At 34.1% G+C, this 15,921-nt stretch overlaps 1 protein-coding gene across 1 annotated transcript in view; it reads left to right on the top strand.

Annotated features, from left to right (window-relative positions):
* LOC129228657 (nose resistant to fluoxetine protein 6-like) overlaps window positions 1-15,921 on the top strand; it is a 62,017-nt gene that overhangs the window by 13,280 nt on the left and 32,816 nt on the right. Inside the window, exons 3-6 of the mRNA XM_054863341.1 lie at window positions 489-706; window positions 3,209-3,323; window positions 4,756-4,843; window positions 7,125-7,222. Coding sequence (XP_054719316.1) covers window positions 489-706; window positions 3,209-3,323; window positions 4,756-4,843; window positions 7,125-7,222 — 519 coding nt within the window. The remainder of the gene's footprint in view (window positions 1-488; window positions 707-3,208; window positions 3,324-4,755; window positions 4,844-7,124; window positions 7,223-15,921) is intronic.

The raw sequence follows: 15,921 nt of genomic DNA on the forward strand, positions 1-15,921 counted from the left end.
TTTCCTTTGAAGTTGCCGAAGGAAGTCTTTTAAAGCTTTATCAGTTCCAAAATATTTACCGGGGTGAACCTCCGAACTCATTCTTTCCTGATTCAGTTATTCAAAGATATCCTGAAATAGCGTTTTTAAAACGATTCAACTGTGCAAAACTTTCGGGAGAGAACCCCAGAACGCCTTGCCCTCAGTTTTCAAAAGATGTCCGAAATTTGCTTTTTTTAGACATCATTTGCGGAATCATTTTCGGGGTGTTACCTTTACATCACCAAAGACGTTTCTTTTAATACTTCAGCTTCGAATTCTTTTCGGGGGGAAAGTTTCCGAAACTTCTCCCTCTTAAATCACACAGAGATAGCCAAAAGTAAAGTCTTCAGCTTCCGAAAATTTCTTGCCCCCGCACTTATAATCGCCAATCGCCGCCTCTGACCCTATTTAATTATTATACTTCTGTCTCCATGTCTTCCTGTTCTGTGGTACGAATTTCGTTTCAGTGTTTGACGCCACAGCAAAAGTGCCATCTGGTATGTTCGATGGAACGGTGACTGAATTCGGGGCGTTCGACCAGTGTCTGAAGATTCTCGTGAAAAACAAGAAAGGAGTTGAAGATTTCAGAGGACAGTATTGCTCTGTTGAGGCCGTGCCGAATCTGGGCCCGCGTCCTCAGAATTTGTCTCTTGCAATCCTACCGACTGTAAAGTTTGATGATTCAGTAAGTATCAAAATTTCATATCCCGCTTTTATTTTCAACTTTAGAGTTGGTTATGGTTCACGTTTGTTGTGCACAGTTACTTTGAAGATTAAGAGTCATGAACATCGGTAGAACATCATTCCATTTTGTAACACAGCTGAATTCTGTGCCATACTCTAGCAGATGTTTTGTGGTTTTTCGGGTTTCGGAGAAGTTTTCTCGTACGCACCACTATATGCAGAAAACTTTTTTTTAATGATAAACTGTTTTCAACATTATCTCACTACATGTCTATTTAAAAGGAAAAAAAAAAAAGTGTGTAAAACGAAACGACAATCTAAATACTCAGGGGTGTCCACCACAGGGAGGGGGTCATAGAACATTAAAAATGCCCTAACTACGCCACTAAACTTTTTAAGGGGAGCTGTTTTTAGGAGTTTTTGTGTTTTTGAGGATGCTCTCGTTTTCGGGGGATCTTTGTGTTATTAAGGGTTTTCATTATTCTTGGGGGGAGGGGGGTCCCTGAGTTACTTAACAACGCCAGTTTTTCGCCAAGAAAGTTAAATTGAGAAAAAATTTTCTTGAATTTTGAAATTTTCAAATGATACTTCTTTGGCATCATTAGGTGATAGATTCTTGTTAACATTCAACAATCAGTTACACTTGAATTAACATTCCTAGAAAGAACCAAATCATTGGAACAAATCAAGCTTACAAATTGAAAGCACTTACGATATATACTACATGGAGTCGTAACACAATATGAAAACTTGTAAACTGCTCAAGAAAAGAGGAAAAACATCTAATGCAGTGAAGTGGCTCGGTATGAGATTAAAGACCAGAAGAGGAGGATTAAATATTTACAACAAAATAAAGCTCATCATACTGACCTTAATCTGACGAATCAAGCAAAGTTTTATCTTTACAAATATATATTTTTTAAAAAGTACTTAAGACACAAAACCGAAAATTTATCTCTAATTAATGCATGCCATAAAACTGAAGATTTCATGTAGGAAGTGACATAAAAGCGACAATACTGTCATCTGTTTGGTCTAAAGTTGATATTGAGTAGAAATACATGCTTTGTTTCTAGGTTTAAGCAGGGGCGGATACAGACTACCATTTTAGGGGGGGAGGGTCGTGCTAAGGAATGACGCCTCCCACCTCCGCCCCCCCCCCACTCCTCCCCTTACATCATTAACACATAGATACGGCAAGTGGGTGTAGTTCTTGACGCAGGAATCTTAGGGGGGGGGAAGTGAGGAGAGATCACATGACTGCGTCCTTCCACGGAACACTGAGAAAAGGAAGTGCTCAAAAATAAATACATTCATGCTTTCAAATTTTCTCGAAAACTTTTGTTTCAAATATGAGTACCCATGTTCTCAAATAGTGTACTGAATGACTTAATACTCGAAAATGAGTACATAACTCGGTTAATACTCAATTTTGAAATTATTGCGTAGTCAAATGTTAGCACAATTACCTAAAAATGAGCATATGTTGCTTTGAGTATTTGATGAGTACACGAATGTTTCAAATTTGAGTACCACATAGTCGGAGCCATTTTGACTCTGTGATACGTTCAAATTTGAGTAATTTTTCGTCATTTTTGAAATTGTTGTTTTTAGAGTAAAGACGTTTCACCAGTGCTATATACTAATTCTCGTAGGGATTTGAATAGTCACATCGATTTTAATTATTTTCCTTCTGCCTCAAATGTTTTGGCGCATTTTTTTTTCTGTCACCTGTTAGCGCATAGTTTACTGATTCATGGATAAATGTTTTTTTTTTTTTTTTTTTCAATTTCTGCAGTAAGTTGTTGAGTTATGCCGATTTAAAAATGGTTCTAAAAGTTTCGATCTCGTAGAATAGTGACTGAGGAAGAAAACGCCGAAATCCCAAAGTTTTCAGTCACGTTGTACATGGTGGCGAAATTATTTGATCTTCTCTCCGGATCATAAAAGTGAAATTATTTGATCTTCTCTCCGGATCATAAAAGTTGTCGACTTTGCTCCTGCTTCTGGCATACAAAAGCGGCTCAACAGAATGGCTTGTCTATCTCTCAATGGTCTAAGCTCCTTCCTTGCAAACGAATCTACGAATCTGGGTGCGAAAAATTTCTGAAACTGCTTGGGTGTCAATTAAAAGCCCCAAATCGGCCAGGAATAATGCATCTAAAGGGCAAAAACGTTACTAATTAATTTCAGAATCAATAAAATAAGACCTATTTTCAATGTTTACATTTAAAATTTTGTAATGAATTTAAAAAAATTGCCATCGTTTACACTTTACTCATAAATTGTCTGAGCACAATATCGGTGCTTAATAGCGTCGACGGCTTAGGGGATGGGGGGGAGGGTCAGGATCTCTATGACCTTACCCCTGTATCCGCCCCTGTGTTTATGTATCCAGTGGCGTAGCCAAGGGAGGGAAAAAGGGTCTCATAACCCCCATCATGTATAAATAATTCTGTAGAATTTTAAGACATTTTATCAATGTTAAAAATCTACTTTCTAGATTATCAAAGAAATGCATTCCACCATCTTTGCTTTCTACCAACTGACTTTACGTTTTGGTATATGCATACCATCAACTTGCACCGTGGAAGACATGAGGGTTCTTGGAGCTCAAGGTAAGTAAAAATCATAAATGAGCAAAACTGCTCTTGTTCTTCACATCTCATTTTTTCATTCCAAAACAATTCTCGATGCCCAACTGTCACGGAATACCAGGATATTAAACAACCCTTCTTTTAAGGGCACATCAGCTGCTCATTGTTATCCAGGAACGTTCCTGAATTGTTTTTGAAGTGTAAGCAAACGTCCTTTCGGGAAAAATACTTCTTTTTCATAGGAAACTGGTGAAAACGCGGGAAATCCCGGAACGTTGCCCCGGAAATAACTGTGACGTTTCAGAATTTTCTTACAGCGTATGTGCAGTTTTAAAACATAATAAAATGCTCTCAGGAAAGCAGATTTCAACAGAAGAAAATCAGGTAGTAGGAATAAAATGTGCTAATTTAATTTTCAAAAACCACAGCAGAATCTCTGGCTACTTTTTGTAACTGAGTTTATCAAGATGGTATTTAACTTTCCCAACTCTTCCACACTCAAGTCACTAACCACGGTTATTTGAATAAAGAAACAGCTATCGAATTTCAGCAAGACGAAATAGCTCGAAAGAAAATTAAATACATTGCAATAGCAGCGACAATGTCGTTTTAATGTAAGGTGAATAAAGCAGCCATTTTTTACATTTTTTCAATCCTTTTGAAAATCTAGGTAAATAAACTGTATTCAAGATGAAATATACGTATTTATTTTTAGAAACATGAACCAATGAAAAGGTTCAAATAAGAATCTCTGAAGCTTTTGTAAGAGGATGTCTTTTCATCCATAAACAAACACCTTTGTTCTTATATTCACTAAATTACCGCCCATTAGCCAGGGCTAAAACAGAAATACATGAAATACACCGCCAACTCAGTCATTTCCAGCCGAGGACTGCAGTCTCGTGCTTATTAGCACTCATCAGTTCGGCATAGGAAAGTGACTGAGCTGGAGATAGAAAACCTCTTAAGGAAGCCAAGAGTGCCAAACAAACAGGTAGCTAATATAGAATTAGCACAGACCAGACGAGTGAATATACCATGCCTTGCCTTCAATCTTCGAGTTGAACCGGACCATTTCTCCGGTCACTCGTCTGGTCTGTGCTAATTCTATATTAGTTACCAGTTTGTTTGGCACTCTTGGCTTCCTTAAGAGTTTTCCATGTCCAGCTCAGTCACTTTCCTATGCAGGGCTGATGAGTACTAATAAGCACGAGACTGCAGTCTTCGGCTGGAAATGACTGAGCTAGCGGTGTATTTCATGTTCCTTTGTTCTTCTTTTCTTTGCATTGCAAAAGTGGTCCCTTGTAACCTCGAAACAACGTGTGTACAACTTTTTTTTTAAAAAACTTTGTGCATTTATAACGTTTTTTTTCCTTTTCTTTTTCTTTCTTTTTTTTTTTTTTTAATTTACTCTTATTGAAAAATTTAGTTTCTAAAATTCATGTATTTTCAGTTGTGAAGCCTTTGAACTACAACATTCGTGTATCGAAATGTCACGTGTACGAGGAGATTGTTGTTAAACCAATGCACGTGATAGTGTTGTGAGTAAAACACATTCTTTTTTAAATTTTCCTCTGTTGTAATTATAGTTTCTTTTGCACGAATCTTTATGTTAAGCAGTTATGGAATTTCTTTTTAGCAGTATTTTTCTAATCACTTACGAATTAGATCTGAATAACAAAGTATGGAATTTTCTTTTTTTTTATGATGCTTTCTCGGTTTTTTTCATTAATGATATTCTATTTGTAGTTCAGTGGTAACGCATTTATCTTGAAACCAAAAAACCAAGCTCTTTAACATTCATCAAATTTATCTGATTTAAATTTCGTATTTCTCTTACAAAATGTGCGGTTTTATTTGAATTTTTAAACATTTATCAAAACATATGAAAGAAAACCAAAAACTCTCTCAACTTGTTTTCTGTCATTTTATTTTCTTTTTACTTTGTGCATTACTATGATAATCTGATTTGTTTGCATACAAATACTCCATTTCAAACTCATATTCTAATTATTTTTTTTTTTTATAAAGTAGGGGAATGTGAGACAAAGTGAAAAAACGGGGAATAGTGAAATGGTGAAATATTTACTCTGCTTTTAGCGCCAACTATCTGATAATATTTTTACTATATAGTAGCATATGTAGTCTATTCCAGTCAGAGAAAATAATACCAAAGATTAAAGCATATGATGATACAGGCAATTTTCAAAATTTGATACTCATATTGTAATACTTTGCTGTAAGTTAAAATTTATTTTTGTGATTATAAAACGATAAAGTTCCTGTTATTAACATTTTAAATATTAATTGAGACTTTCTAATATTCGGTAAAGTATTTATTTAGTTCATATTAAGCTTATTTATATTTTAAATATTTTGTACAATTAGTCAAGTACATGCGGGGCGAAGTGGATAGGGCAAAATAAAATAGTTTATTTTGGTTACTCACTCAATCATTTACATATACATTTATTAATACATTTATTTTCATTCCTTAGTTTAGTAATTTACTTATTTATTCATTCATTCGCTCAGTTTTTTAGTCATTCACTTCTTTTACTAACTCATTTATTTTTCTTCATATATTAATAAATTTATTTATTTAATTTTACGTTTATTGTTTCAGTATTTTTTCATTTTTTCATTAAATCTTTTATTTACTGATTCACTTGATTAAAAATATTTTAATAAATAGGAAATATTTCATTAGAAAAATATTTTGTTTATCACTTATTGACAAAAAGGGAAATTTTTCCACTTTTTCCTGAAGGCGCAAATTTACTGCCAAAAATAAAAAATACTGTTTCAGTGCAAGTTTTATTACAAAATACAATGTTCGTTCTTTATGTACTGTAATTTTCAAAACAAATTTCCAATTTGTTCGTCTTAAAAAAGCTCTGTCGTTTTAACTACTTCATTTTTCCCCATATTCCCCTACTTTTTATTCTACTTTAATCTCAATCAAACACAAGAATTGTTTTCCTATTATAAGCTTTATTTTCGAACTGTAGTTCATTTTGTTCGTTTCTCCTTTCCGTTTAACTCTGAGCATGCCACTAACCGGTCAAAAGACCGGTTAATATGGTTGTTACTATGGTAGAAGTAGGTATGCATTAATTGTAAATTTCTTTAGTGGTTAATTTGTTCACATTTTCTTCGGGCGAAACTTTTGCCTTGAATTTTTATTTTAATTTATTCGCTTTTAAAAATACGATTTCATGGTTTGGTTTTATCCCCTGCATTTACTTTTTGAGCAATCAGGAATTTCTTATTGCTTTCATTTGACTGTTGAATGATGTCTTTTGATTCCCCCCCCCCCACCTTTCTATGCAGCATCACCGTCGACCGACCCCTCCCGATGCTGATCCTCTAGCGAGCAAAGTCTCTAGTTTGCGTCCATATCCTATACACACGCGTACACACACCCACACACGCCTACATACACACACACACATACGCCTGCACACACGCGCGTACACACACACATACTCGCACACAAGAACGCATATAGACACACGAACGCTAGCACACACACGCAGGGGCATACACACACGCACGGACATACACACTCACGCGCGTAGATACATACAAACGCGCGCGTAAATACACACATGTCACACACGCTCGTGATTACGAAAAACTTAATTTGAATTCAAGATGCCAAAAATTCAAGTATTATTTATTTATTTTTTTTTCTTGCTTTCATTTGTTCACTTTTTTTCTTTTCAATTATTTTGTGTCCATCTTCTTGCTTCATTTTTACTTTTTTTTTACTTCCATTATTTTTGAGTTTTTCACACTTGTATCTTGTTTAACTTTTAGGGTTCTATTGAGTCTGCTTTTATTACTCGTGATAGGAGGAACAATCACCGAGTGGAATATAAAGAGAAGATTGGCGAATGGGATCAGCACGAAAGACAGTAAGAATTTGCAATATTTTTAGTAGCAAACTCACTCCAGCTCAAAAGAAACACTCTCAAAAAAAGGGGAGGGGGAGCGGTGAGCTTGCCAAATGGTGAACTAAAACGTACAAATAGCATGTGAGGCACAGGTTGCAACACTGAATGCAAATAGGCATCCAAAATTTTGTACCCAGACTAACTTAAGTCCAAAAATTTGACGATTTTCTGTTTATTTCTCTACTCTATTAGGAATTTTGTTCTGCATTGAGTCATAACAACGTATGTCGATAAAAGCATGTTCTTTGTAATAATTTTCTAGTGTTATAAGAGCGCGAGTCCCAGCCTGGGCACGAATAGACAAGCGTTTTTACGCTCTCCTGAAAAGTATTGATTATGTGACTTACGTAGTCCGTCTTTGAGGTATACAGAATGGGGTCGTTTCCAAAATTTTAAAAGTATTTTTTTCTGAAAAACATAGGATCTGACCATTTCTTAAAAATTTGACTAAGTTTAATATTTAAAAAAATATTTTAATCGGCGCGCTTTTATTGTTTACGTTTCTGCCGATGACATCCCAAATGATGAAATGCCATTCAAAGAGCACAATATATAATTCGCTTCTTTACTCACGTGTACTGGCAACGATAGGGCTGATAGCAAGCGTAGAGCGCAATATTTCATTCGCTTCTTGATTATCATAACGTGGAAAAGTGGTAGACAGATGCGCCAAAGTACATCATTTGTGACGTCATAAAAACCACGCCTTGCTTTCGAAATCGGACATTTAAAAAAATTAATTAGAAATGAAGCGTTCGGAAAATGAAAGTTTTTTTTCGCTCCAATGTTATTATTTATTTATTTATTTTGCTTATTCTATCAAATTCAGTGACTAAAAGTAGTACTTTTGACTGAAGGAAACAAACCCATTAAGCATAAAAATCACAATTCCAGAGTCTCATCGCGCCATAGAAAAAGATCTTGCCATAACTATGCTTCAGTTTAAAAGCAGGGGAATCAGCAACGGAATCCGAAATAGCTAAAATTGAGAATGAGAAGAGAAGGAAACCCATAAATTGAAGTTTGACTTTTTAAGAGCTCATATACATTCAAGAAAAATCTGTGGCAAAGCCTTTGTTTTAATTTCCCATCTTTTAAAAGTTTATCTTTGCACATTTTTGCCCGTGTGGCAACAGTAAGAAATATTTTGAGTTTTAAATTAATATCTTTGGAATGTTGTAGAATTTATGATTGGAGTCGGATTTTATATTTGGTTGAATCAATGGAATTCACCATGTTAAGAAGAAATAATAGTATTTTGACGTATTGTGATTTGTAATGTTTTGTAAATAGCTACGTGTATATAAATAAATGTTTACAGTTTATAATTCTTCTGAATGTTGTTGAAATCTACTGGGTGAAGCGAAACTCAGTTTTGAAGAGAGAAATAACAAAATCATGCAGCGCTATATAATTAACAAGCAAAAATACCCGGCGTTGCCTGGGTCAGTAATAATTGTGAGAAACAATCGCTACTTTTTTTCGTTTTCTGTTTTAACTGAAAGAACTCAAAACACACCGCTTTGACGTGATTAAAAATCGAGCTTCTTCCTTACCCATAAAAGTAAAATAATAATAAGTATAAAAAACGAACGCGTATTCATTTAAAAAAGAAAGCACAAATTGAAGCATATAAAAATTTGAAGAATTTCCAAAATATGAACTAACAAAAACAAAGATCACTAAAAAAAACCGTGCGCTTTATTTAATTGAATAGTACACACACACCAAAAGAAAAAAAAGAAAGCTCTCTACTATGTTTCCTTAAGTGTGCAAAAAGTAGTTCCCAACTGTTTAAATGAGTTTAACTCATGTTTGCTCCAGAGAAGCCTTGATTCAAAATTTTCCTTATGATTACTTTTAATATTGCTGTTGTTAGGCAACGAATTTTCGTAACAATGGTTTTTATATTTAATCATTTAATGGGGAAATTACATGACATTTACTGTTTTCCATCATAACGTTTTTAAATTAAGTTTTTTAGGAATAAATTTTGCCTAAGTTGTGATCCCTGATAATGTAGCTATTTATGGTGAAAAAATGGTTAAAATCGGTCCAGTAGTTTTGAAGATTACCCCGGACATACATACATACATACGCACATACAGAAGTTGTCATTTATGTATAAAGATTATTATTTCTCATAGCAAAAATACCCGGCGTTGCCTGGGTCAGTAATAATTATTAGAAAAAATCGTTACTTGCTTTTGTTTTCTGTTTTAAGTGAAAGAATTTAAAACACATCTTTTTGACGTGATTAAAAATCGAATTTCTTCCTTACCCATAAAACTAAAATAGCAATAAGTATAAAGAACAAAGTAGTATTGATTTAGAAACGAAAGCACTATATTTAAGCACATACAAATTTAAAAAACATGAAATTAATCTTCTCATATTTAAAAAGATTAATCTGTTGATACTTTTTTTTTTTTAACATGGAGTCTAAAACCTTCTCTGTATGGCTAATGAAGTACGAAGTGATTAAAAAAAAGTAGCTGCGCTCGTAATCCCCTTATACTTGCTTTAGTTATTTCGGGAAATTTCAATCATTGTGGCTCTTGGTGCGATTTTACCGAATTTGCGAAAGTCGTTTCGGGGTACCTTCGATGATGCTCCCCCATTCTTTCCTTACTTTGTAAAACGTTATGATATTAATTTTCGTTACAGAGATATCGTCGCCAGATGCTGAGATATTTTTGGTCACCATAAAATGGCGCTAAACAGTTTCATCCGAAATGTTACCAAAATAAGTAATAAAATTTGGTGATTGTTTGAAATTGTGCAAAAAGGAAAATTAATGGAAGTTTTTCTGCTGTTTATGGATTTGCCTAATTTAGTTGCTGGATTATTTAACACAGTAAAAAAAAGTCTTTTGAAAATTCTTTGATTAGCGATATTTTGTTTACATGGTGAAAGCTGAGAAACATTATTACGTAGTCTTCGGCTTCAAAAACAGCAACGTTGAAAAAACTGCCAAATGCATCAGCTACGGAAATCTTTCTGCAAAATTTTGGCGATCTGCTGGTTGTTTGGATAATGAGTAAGTGTTCAATCAGCATAAATAATAATAATAACCATTAATTACATTAAAGTTCCGTTTAAATGAAAAATCATCAGCGAAATTAGGTATTATTTGCCAATCTTGTGCAAAAATCTTACTTCAAGATTTGACTTGAGAAAAGCCTTGAACAATCACGAAAAGCAAAGAAAGTCAACAATACAACAATTGTCGCTATCGACAGGGAGTTGAGATGATACACTAAATACTGTATTGAGTTGAGGAAAGCCTTCGAACATGGATCTAAAAAGCTCATAACTCGTTTTTTATTCTACTTAGAAATTTCGGACAGGTGCCATCTTCAGCAGAAAAATCAGAGCTTTCGATGGACATATAATGTAAATATGTGCAAGTATTTTTTCATCCCAATATTAGAGAATTTATACAAAAATTGTGTTTTATTGCCCCCCTAAGGGGGTTTTGCCCCCCTTAACGGGACGAAAACTACCCTATGTGTTATTCTGATGCATAAGCTATATTATTGTAAAGTTTCATAAAAATCCGTTCGGTAGTTTTTGCGTGAAAGAGTAACAAACATCCATACATCCATACATCCATACAGACAAACTTTCGCATATATAATATTAGTAAGATTTCATCAAACGAATCCTTTCCTCCCATTTACGCTTATCGAAACCACTTTTTCTTATATTTTGGCCGATTTCAGCCGAAGCACTACGATGGTCTTTTGAAGATAAGCAGGATAATTATTCTGTTGCAGAAAGACATGGTATGTGTCGAAATAAGTGGTTTGTTTAATTGCATCATAAGCATGCAATGTTGATTTCATTTAATAGCTCCAAAGAAATGAGAGAAATATTTAAATCAGAAAATTATGGCGAATGATAGCAGATTTACATTTGAACTAGAAGGAGCAAACAGTAGCTATACTTTTTTAAAAATAGAGCGAAGTTCTCCCATTTTCCTTTTTAATCTTTTCACGGGTCATGGATTAAGAAAGTAATACAGTTCAAGGCGTAGATGTCATTTTCTAACAATAGCTTCTCAATTTTCTTGTGAAAGTATTTTAATCTCCTTTATAATTTGGTTTTATCAAAGAAAATGGCAAAATATACTACGCAACTTTTGTCCAACACGTTATAAACTAGTGCTACCTGCAAAGGGGAGTATAATAGGAAAAAAATCTCATCAATTTGATTGATTTGATTTGCTCATCAAATCCCTCAATTTTGAAACTTGAATTTAAAACCGATTCAATTTAAAAACGCAATTTTATTTGGTCTTTGGTAACGTTAAAGGAAAGAACGGTACCAGGGGACTCCGCGGAAATTTGTAGATTGAAGAATTAAAACGCGGTTATATAGGCGATATTGATAGACGTTAGGGTAAGGGATGAAGCTCCAGGACTCTCTCCGATCGTTTCTTTCTTTCTTTCTTTCTTTTTTTTTTTTTAATAAAGAGAAATCGAAAGTAAGACAAAACAACGTTAGAAGAAGCACAAATTTGTAAATTACAGCAGACACGTGTTTCGGCGTTACAGGGAACGCCTTTTTCAATGCAAAAAATAATGAGCTTATGGATGAAAAGACATCCGACAAAAGAAAAAGGCGTTCCCTGTAACGCCGAAACACGTGTCTGCTGTAATTTACAAATTTGTGCTTCTTCTAACGTTGTTTTGTCTTACTTTACTGTTCAGCACAAAGGTATTTATTTATCTTAAAAAGAAATCGATTCCAATTTTTCCAAATCGCAGTTCCAAAAACGCAATTGTAGACAAACTTGGAAGATTTCAACGGGACGGGGTTCTGGAGCTCTCCCCTGGATTTTTTTCAAAATCGAAGTTCTAAAACCGGCCTGAAGAAGAAAAAATGTTTGTATAATCCGCGGATAATGTGATGCAAAAAAAGTGAAATTTTGATTTAGCATACAATTTTAGCAGCTAAATTAAAACATGAAGAAGTATTAACTTTTAAGGTATATTCAAAACTAGTATTTAAAAAAAAACCTAAAAAATAATAATTTCTTCTGTAAATTGTCATTATAGTACGCTAATTACTTGAAGACAAAGAGTCAAGAAAGGAGCAAACTGTCTAATCTTATGCAAATGAAGACTTCTCCCTTCACTGTATGTTGTTTATTTTACATATCCTGAATCGCATAAGAAGAACATTCAAGCTATGTAAAATAAACAGCATACAGGCAGGTTAACGGCCTTGGCGAATCCTGCTGTAAATATTGAGGTTCATTAAGTTGGTGTTGAGGAGGAAAAAAAAAACGGATAATCTGCGGTAGCGTATAGTCCACACCTCATTAATTTTAGCAGATAATTCGTGGATTATACACAGGAAAATACGGTACAATCCTTTTTTTTTTTAATTTTAAGCACTTACGCACAAAAAAAGGAAAATAAATAAAAAAAGAAACAAATTATTGCTTGAAAAAAGTGAGGGGGCCTAGGCCCCCCTCTATCTCCTCCTACGAGCCGCCACTGATTTGTAACTATGACGATGAAAATTCTGCTCTCTAAATAAATATTGAAAACAACCGTGTTGTCATGGTAATCTGAAAAATCAGAGCAACACCCACTTTGGTCAAGCGAAGATAATAAGCTATTCGTGATTGCTCAAAAAACAAAAGCAGTATCGGTATAACACTTGAACCCACTGCTGTTCGTTGGAGCAGTAAATTAAGTTCTGTAATTTCAAACATTCCTTATTCAAAATCAACCATTGGTATCTCCCTGAAATGGCAATCTTTTGAAACGTTTTAAAACCATTTTCTCGTATTTTGCATCAACTAAACTAAATATTCTAAAGGGAAATTTTACACACACACAGTTATGTGTTCTCGTTTAATTCATTTTCAAATACAAACGTGTAAAAGTGACATTTAAATAAAATCTAAGCATATCCATTGCCAGGATTTCGTAAGAACATTACCCTTTCATATCATCATCTGTTTAATTTTAGCATTATTTGAAACTTCATTCAGTCTATATTAAAAATAAAACGAAGTCATCTTTTATTTTTAATAACCTATTAAAAAATCTCATCTTGCAAAAATATACGATGTTGACAAACGTTCGTCAATGATTAACAATGCATAAAGCATTTTGAAACATTTGTTTCATCATAAATAGCAACGAAACGATAAGTAACGTTAAATACTTAATGCATCACTGAATGCATAACAATTGATTCGCATTACGGAGTTCAATTCTTTGTTGCTCAGCGAAACTGATTCTGATTTAAAATTCAAATACAGTAAATGGTCAGCTTTACTCAATTAGTTTATTCTGGAAGAAAAATTCAGAAAATTCAAATATTGAAATGGAAAACTTGTTATTCTTTTCAAAATTCTTCATTTCTATAGTCAATTACATAACATAGAATAATATCATTATATTAATAAGTGAACATCAAAAAACATCAATCAGAAGAAGTTTTTTTCGTATGGAATTTGTAAAAGTCGAATTTCGAAGCTTTTGCACGTTTTTAGGTGTGTTAAGTCCGTTTTGAACTATGGCTGTCTGTTTGTACGTATGTGAGCCGTTTTTTTGCGGCTGCTCTCTCGCAAAAACTACTGCATGAAATCGAACGAAATTTGGTTCACAATTGTGCCCCCATGTGAATTATTTATATCATTAGTTTTCGGTGTCAATTCTTATGTAAATTTATTACTGAAATTTTTAGCTTATTCTCAACTATTTACGATAATCAAAAATCTTTTTTTTTTTTTTTTGTTTTTTTTTTTTTGTTTCTTGAATTTGTGGCTGGTTCCTTAAATGAATGAGTGATTCAATTTTTGTTGGAACATGCAAAAGCATACCTTTTTATGTGACAATATTTACAGAATACTTAATATCTTATTACTTTCTTCTATATCTAATATATAGAAGAAAGTTTTATTGGATTCGTGTAAATTTTCGAATTTCGAATTTTGACGGATTCGAACGTTTTGAGTTATGCTGAGTCCATTTCGACTATTTTTGGAAAATGTCTGTCTGTCTGTGTGTGTATGTGTGTGTGTGTGTCACGTCTGTGTGTGACCAGTTTTTTGTGGCCGCTCTACAGCAAAAACTACCGTATGAAATCGAACGAAATTTGGTACACATATGTGCCCCTATGTGAACTTGTGCCCATTGGTTTTTGGCGCGAATTCCTCCAAGGGGGGTGGAGCAATGGGACGTTTTTTGAGTTACGCGTGCTTGCTATTCCTCAGGAAGTAACTGGCGGAATCAAACAAAATTTGGTCCATATGTTGCCCCTAACTGGAGCAGGTGCTGATTCAATTTTGATGTCAATAACTCAAACGGGGGTTGAGCTATAGAACGTTTTTTGTCGTCAATTGTGACTGCTGTATCTCAAGAAATAATGAACGGAATGAAAGAAAAATTTATCGGCAAGTAGTCCTTAGTGGGTATAAGAGCTGATTTTATTTTGGTGTCAACAGCTAAAAAGGGGGTAGCGCAATCGCCCGTTCTTTTTTTCCATTGTGAGTGCCCTATCTCAAGAAGTAATGCTACGTTCTGGTTGAAATTTGGAATATATGTGAACCCATATGTAAACAGGCTTTGGTTCAATTTTGACGCCAATCGCTCCAAGAGGTGTTGATTTTTTTTTTTTTTTTTGAATAAAAATAGCTTTATTAATGCAACAATAAGAAAGATAAATCGTAATAGATTGTCGTCTGCGTATTTCTCATGATTTTAATTGAATGGAAATGATCGGAAATATTATCTCAATGATTTAAAATTTTTAACTGTTGCCATCTTATGTTTGTTAACAAATAAAATATTTGTAATTAATTCACGCAAGGCTTTTAAAATAACTTTCAATTTTCGCTCTCTTCTTTGCTTTTGCAATAATTCAGACATTGGGATAGTCGTCAAGTTTTTGCATGTGTAATTTTGTTTTTGTTGGGAATATTGCTTCCTCGTCAAGCATGGGGAGGGATCAGAAAAAAAAAAGAAAAATATAGAAGAAAGTTTCGTGATGGCCACAACATACTAGTTTTTGAAAGTGTCCTGATACTTTGGTTATATACTGCCATGGGAAGATAAAGCACAGAAACTGTATCTTTTCCACTTTTTTTTTTTTTTTTTTTTGAGCAATCACGATTGCTTATTGCTTTCATTTGACCGTTTTTGGCGTCCTATATTTTATTTTCCCACCGCCACCCTCCGCACCATCACCGTCGACCGGCTCCTCACGAGGTAGCATCCATGTCCTACACACACGCGTATACATACACAACTACACACGCACACATACACACACAATTACACCTACACACACATACACAAACACATACACATACACACACACCACAACATACACACATTCATGCCCGCACACAGACACAAACACATATGCCTACACAAACAAACACATAACCTCCCACACACACATTCATAGACACAACTACCCACACACTTATGCCAGCACACAGACACAAACACACATGCCTACATACACATACCCCCTACACACAAACACACATACCCCCACACACAAACACACACGCCTACATACACACACTCGTGATTGCGAAAAACATAATTTGAATTCAAGGTGTCAAAATTCAAATTAATTTTTCTTTTTTCTTTTTTTTCTTTTTTTTTTTGCATTTTTGTCATCTA

This window comes from Uloborus diversus, chromosome 8 (genome assembly GCF_026930045.1).
Source record: "Uloborus diversus isolate 005 chromosome 8, Udiv.v.3.1, whole genome shotgun sequence".
Classification (NCBI taxonomy): Eukaryota; Metazoa; Arthropoda; class Arachnida; order Araneae; family Uloboridae; genus Uloborus; species Uloborus diversus.